At 34.0% G+C, this 6000-nt stretch overlaps 1 protein-coding gene across 1 annotated transcript; it reads left to right on the forward strand.

Annotated features, from left to right (window-relative positions):
* The first annotated feature begins 2352 nt into the window (after window positions 1–2352).
* Window positions 2353–4652, forward strand: LOC136816258 (alpha-(1,3)-fucosyltransferase fut-5-like). The gene has a single exon (XM_067072586.1). It carries the CDS (start codon window positions 2721–2723, stop codon window positions 4500–4502), a length of 1782 nt encoding a protein of 593 aa, XP_066928687.1. The 5' UTR covers window positions 2353–2720; the 3' UTR covers window positions 4503–4652.
* Window positions 4653–6000: the final 1348 nt, after the last annotated feature.

Consider the following 6000-nt stretch of genomic DNA (forward strand, 5'->3'; position numbering starts at 1 on the left):
AGCCTAAAGCTAAAAATATTTTGCTAGGACCCACCAATCCCCGAAAACGAGGGCTGGATTACCAGACCTTCCGCTGCAAAGTTCTTGACGTGTTCTCACAAAATTCCGTAATTTAAACCTTCCAGATGTTGAAAATCTTCCCGACCTTCAGAGCTTTAGCGTGTCGGATGAAGATTTCACCATCTGGGTGCCAGATAACATATCACTGTCAGATGATTTGAAAAATGACTGATAATTTTTTTATTAAGTTTTCAAAAAAACACACCCACAAGTTCATATTGGAAACTTGACTAATTTCTAACAATTACATATTTTTTTATCAAATAATTAAATAAATCAATACATTTTGAGATTTAATAACAGAAGCTGCTTCTGTTTTTTTTATAAGAGCATAATGGCCATAATGCTTCAATGGCCAAAATATTAAGAACAAGCTAAGTAGAACATTCAAAAGCTTTGCAGACTTTAAAACACCCGATTTCTCAGGGATATTCTTGAAACGGACGGAAACATCCGCAAAAAAGCCGGCATTTGACCCCTCCACGTTAGTTACTTAAAAATAGAACCACGTGTCCATTTTTCCAGGGTTAACGAACTTTTCCAAGGGAGTAATCGCGTAATCCTAGGAAAATTTCCAGGGGCTTTAAGGAAAGTTTTTCATTTTTTCAAGTTATTCTAAAACTTTCAGAGGGTAAAAGAGTGATTTTAGTTCGTACACACCACTTCAAGATATTAAGATGTATTTTTCCAAGAGATTTTTGGCAGCAAGATATTCTATTTTCCAGGGGTTATCCACACGGCTTTTTAAGAATCTTTTCGCTTTAAAAAAGTTTACTACCTCCTCTTCCTTCTGGCCTGCATAGATATTAAACGGAACAGCCAATTGAAAGGTTTGATCAAAGTAAACCAATTAAGTATGTTAGTGACAATAGACAGGCATGTATCTGATACATATTTTTTTTATAAGGAACACGCTTATAAGGAACTTGAGGCTGAGAATAAGAAAACAAGTTAAGGAACAGTAGAGTTCAACTTGAACTTGCACACATTCACAAAAACCTAAACAAAAATTTCGAAATAGCATCAAAACATTGATGAAACAACATTCAATAAACGTCTTTTTCTGTATTTTCTGTAAGGTACACGTTTTTTTTTCATAAGAACATCCAAAAATTTTGAAGGCTTCGGATGTTCCTAGCTTTTTAAGTTTTAAGCTTAAAAATGTTCTTACCATGTTCTTCATTTTGTGAATATTTTTGACCATTTTCCCAAGAAATAGGGTTTTTTGAGTCCACAAAGCCTTAAAATGATCTTAATATTTTGGCCAGCGAAGCCCTATGTTCTTATATGGTTTGTTCTTATATAAAAAAACGTGTAGTAGCCTTCCAGTGTTTGTACTATTTCTTTGTGTCACATCAAAATAGATTTCAAAAAAGTGCTGAATTTAAAGCAATTTAATAGAAATAGAGTATTCATGAATATTATGACGTAATGTTTTCTACGGAAAGACCCTGGTTTTAGCCAGTAGTGGCAGCTTTAAACTAGACAAAAGTTGTATAAAATTAAAAAACCGGGGTCTTTCCGTAGAAAACATTACGTCATGAATATATGAATTAAACCTAAATCGCAATTTTGCGCTATAAATAGAAGAGAATTTTGAGACCCGCCTTCAATGAAAATTCTTGTAGCCATGACAAAGACAAAGTCTCGAATGAGAAGAATTTTTGAAATGTGTCTAGTGTAGTACACGTGTTCTTTATAAGAACAAACTGTATAAGAACATAAGGCTTCTATGGCCAAAATGTTAAGAACAAGTTAAGAACATTTTAAGGCTTTGGACTCAAAAACACCATATTTCTTAGGAAAATATATAGTAAATATATAAATATATAAAAATATCCACAAAATAGTCAAAATAAGAACATGTTAAGAACATTTTTAGGCTTGAAACTGAAAAAGTTAAGAACATCCGAAGGCTTCAAAAATTTTAGATGCTCTTATAAAAAAACGTGTACACGAAAGAAATTTTGACACCTTTTAAAACCCAATTATATAATTGTGTTCTTCTCAGAAATAGTTTACTTTTCACAAATGGGGACTTCTTCTCCTTGGTTGGTTTGTTATTGTATACAGTGAAGAACATTTTCAGATTTACGTTTTTTGTCAAATTTATAGCTTCTATTACAAAAAAGTTATTATTTTTTGTTGAGCTATATGCTGATGAGGCCACGTAAACATGTAAAGATGACGAAAATTTCTACATAAGCACACCCCTGTCTCACAGCCACGGTGGAACTTTTTCCTTCAGTGGGGATAAAAATTCCAATTGAAATCCTAATGGGGATAGAAATTCTATTGTACAAAGGTTAAAAAACCCAGTGAGGATGGTTTTGGAGTGCAATTTTTAAACATGCAATTTCGAGTGGGGATGAAATCAAAGTCGATTTCCCAGTGGGGCTAAAATTCAAGGGTATTTTCCCGACAGGACAAAATTTTTGCTTAATTTTTCAGTGGGGCTGGGGTCCCAGCGGGTCTGTGACACAGGGGTGTATTTAAGTAGTCGCTTCATTTTTCTGTTCTTTCAGAATTACAATATAAAGCTAAGCAGTATTATAACATAAGGCGAAATAGTATTCACGGATCATAATTTAGCGAAAACAACAAAAACTGATCGGAAATCAAATTTTCATTGGGCAATCGTTAGGCCAGTGGTGGCAGTTATGGGTGAGCTACGGAGTATCTTGGTGACATTTAGTTGTTTTATAATTATCTTAACATTGACACAATATAAAATGATCGAAGACATACTCTCTAAGAAGAGTAGAGCACAGGATGACAGTGCAACGTCGAATACGAAGAGACTTTTCTATGATGGTCTGAACACTGGCAAATATCTCAGTCAAATGAGATCAAGCACAAATGGTTTAGAACAGAAAAGAAATTGGGAAAGTAGCTTACAGACAGTTCACCACAATTCGAAGACTTTAGAGAAACTACTTAACCGTATTGGGGAAGATTCTCCAGAGCTAGTTAACAAGGGGAGTAATGGGCTGCTGGACCATTTAAGTACTGTTCTCACTACAACTCACAAAATCCAAGTACAAAGAACAGAGAAACATATACAAAGAAAGCTAACCGATGTTCTTAAGAATTCAAAGAAGGCGAGTACAAAAACATCTGGTTTAGTGAAGGAAGATTTACATATCGTTCAAGACCAACAGACCCTAAAAAGTACGTCACCCATAGAGGCGGAAAATAAACCAAAAACTGCTTCATCAGCGAAATTTGAGAATAAGAAGCATGCCAAAAATATTTCAAAACGGAAAACGAAGAAACTTATATTCATATCGTTAGGACTTTACAACGACCGTAAAGAAGTTATGAGATCTATTCCTTCCGATTATAACATGACTGAAATGGATGGCTCTAAGTGTCCGATAAATGAATGCCAAATCACGTACGACCGGACACTTATCAACCAATCAGATGCTATTTTCTTTGATGGACGTATAATACACGAGCTTGATATCGAAATTTTGAAAAGACTAAGATCGAAATCAGAATCTCAAATTTGGATCTGGATGATGCATGAGAATCCAAATTTCACTTATTATAATATAACACAATATGACCAATTCTTCAACTGGTCAGCTACCTATAGACCTTCATCTGATATCTACATACCTTATTTTGGAATCCAAAAACTCCCCCCTAGTCAGTACTTAAAACAGAGAGATGCACAAACTATGGGTCACCACAGTGTGACGCCTTTTACGTTTGGGCGTACATTAACGCCTGGGCATAAGGGCGGACAAAAAAAAACACCTTCTCTTAAGCACCGACAATTGCCATACTTGAAAAACTTTGCAGAAGGCAAAGACAAAAAAGTTCTAGTAGTTATTTCACATTGTGACGAATACCGTATGCAAATGATCCGGACATTACGCCAATACATACCTGTCGACCTTTATGGTGGTTGCAAAGATATCATAAATCCGGAGCTAGTGCAGTGTCACAGAGACAGCCCTGAATGTGAGGCTCTAATGAAACGATACAAATTTTATCTGGCGATTGAGAATTTTTACTGCACTGACTACGTGACTGAGAAATATTATCTAAACGGTTTAATTAGACATATTGTACCCATTGTGCTTAACGGTGGAAATTATAGTGACAATGAAAACGTATTTTTACCAAAGTCCTACATCAATATTGAGAAGTTCGATACATTGAAAAAACTTGGCGAATACTTGAATTATCTTGATAAAAACGATACTGCTTATAACGAGTATCATCAATGGAGCTATGAGTATTCAGTTGAACCAAAACATTGCATGTGTAAAGTTTGCAAAGCATTATGGGACCATGAAGAAATTGATAGACCAATCAAAACACTCAAATTATCCGATTTTTGGGATGCCGAGAAGTTATGTCAATCTTATGACAGGGAGAAGTTCCAGAAATATATTTATATAAAAAATGAGACGACTCCAAAAGCATAGGGTTGAAAAAAACTTATATTCATACCAATTTTTTAGATGAAAATATTTATTCCCACCATATTTTTCCAAACGCTTTGGCTTGGAATTTTTTAGTATTTTTCGAATCCGTATATGGAGCATATGGCAGACAATTTTCTTTTGTTAGACTATTATAGACATCGCACCAAATTGGTGTTGCGATTTTTGTCATCTCAGAGAAGAAGTCATTGCATTGTTTTTTCGCGCGCGTTCTATTTTGCGCCAATCAAATTGCGTCACGCATTCGAAAGATTCGAAAATGTTGCAATCAAAATCAAAACAAAAAGTTCCATTTGTGACTTTGTCAGTTTGGCTTTTGAAAAGAACACATTGAGCTTTTCAAAAAATAAAACCTTTAATTATTACTCTCATTCTAAAAAATAAAACTTGGAAATGAAGAAAAGTTGTAAAATTAATTAAGTTGAGATTTGATTGGGAAGAGGTATGTATATGTATGTAGAGAAATGGAATGCTTTGTTTGCTTCAGTTTTCGCTGTAGACTTTCCTGCCTTCGAAATTCAGTTTTCGAAGGTAGCCTTTATTATTTATCCCAACTTTATTCTTATCAAATGGTGATTCAATTTTGGATATCAAAAACTCCCAAGGATGACCAGTAAGTTTTTATTTAATTTGGAGATGAAAAAAATGGCAAAAAAAGGCTGAGCTAGAGAGAACTGTCGGCCATTTGTACGAAAAAGGGATTCCTTTTTCGAAGTTTTTCTTCCAGTAAGACTATTTTATACAGTACAATATTTGAAAATTAAGCTGCTAGTTTGAAAATCAAACCCAGCTCGATGGATAATTTACTTTGTAGATTAATGTAAAATATGTTTGGATTTGTAAATGCTTGAGTTCTTTATAAAATAAAAACTAATACTCATGCCAAAATTTCCTATGTCCTTTACGTCAAAATCTAGATTTTAGAAAAGTCACACAAAACTTTTATCATGCCATCTCTTCTCGTTCAAAAACCACCACATTCCCCATAAGGAAACCCCATAACATTATACATATTTGGAAAGCCCTTTGATTATACTTTTCGAATGTTTTGTCACTCTAATTATTCTATATGGCTAAAAGCGGGTTTTCCCTTGACTTGTAAACAAACATTGAAGCTTTCGACGTAAACATGCAACATTTTCAAAACGAAAATTCTGTAGAATGTTGACCATAAAGTATATTGTTATTATACATTTTTGAATAGCCCTAAGCCTGAACTTTCAGAAACGATTGTCACTATTAAAAGATAAAACTGCCATGATTCACTGTAAACCTTGGAAAACCGATAGAATTTCAGATTTTTGTTAAAAAAGTCAGTGAAGTTCAGAGGCTGTAGTAGTACACAAATCTTTGGAGTTAAGAGTCCAAATAAAAACCAAATGGTAGACAAATTATTGTATTTTTCAGAAATATATACATTTCATAATTAAAAGTGATTATAAACACCTAAAAAAGTGATATTAGAGTGGGCTAAATCGTT

Source organism: Clytia hemisphaerica, unplaced genomic scaffold (genome assembly GCF_902728285.1).
Source record: "Clytia hemisphaerica strain Z4C2 unplaced genomic scaffold, Clytia hemisphaerica genome assembly, whole genome shotgun sequence".
NCBI classification, from domain to species: domain Eukaryota; kingdom Metazoa; phylum Cnidaria; class Hydrozoa; order Leptothecata; family Clytiidae; genus Clytia; species Clytia hemisphaerica.

Excerpts from the sequence above, each read along its gene's own strand:
- LOC136816258 (XM_067072586.1), top strand. The coding sequence starts at position 2,721 with ATGGGTGAGCTACGGAGTATCTTGGTGACATTTAGTTGTTTTATAATT.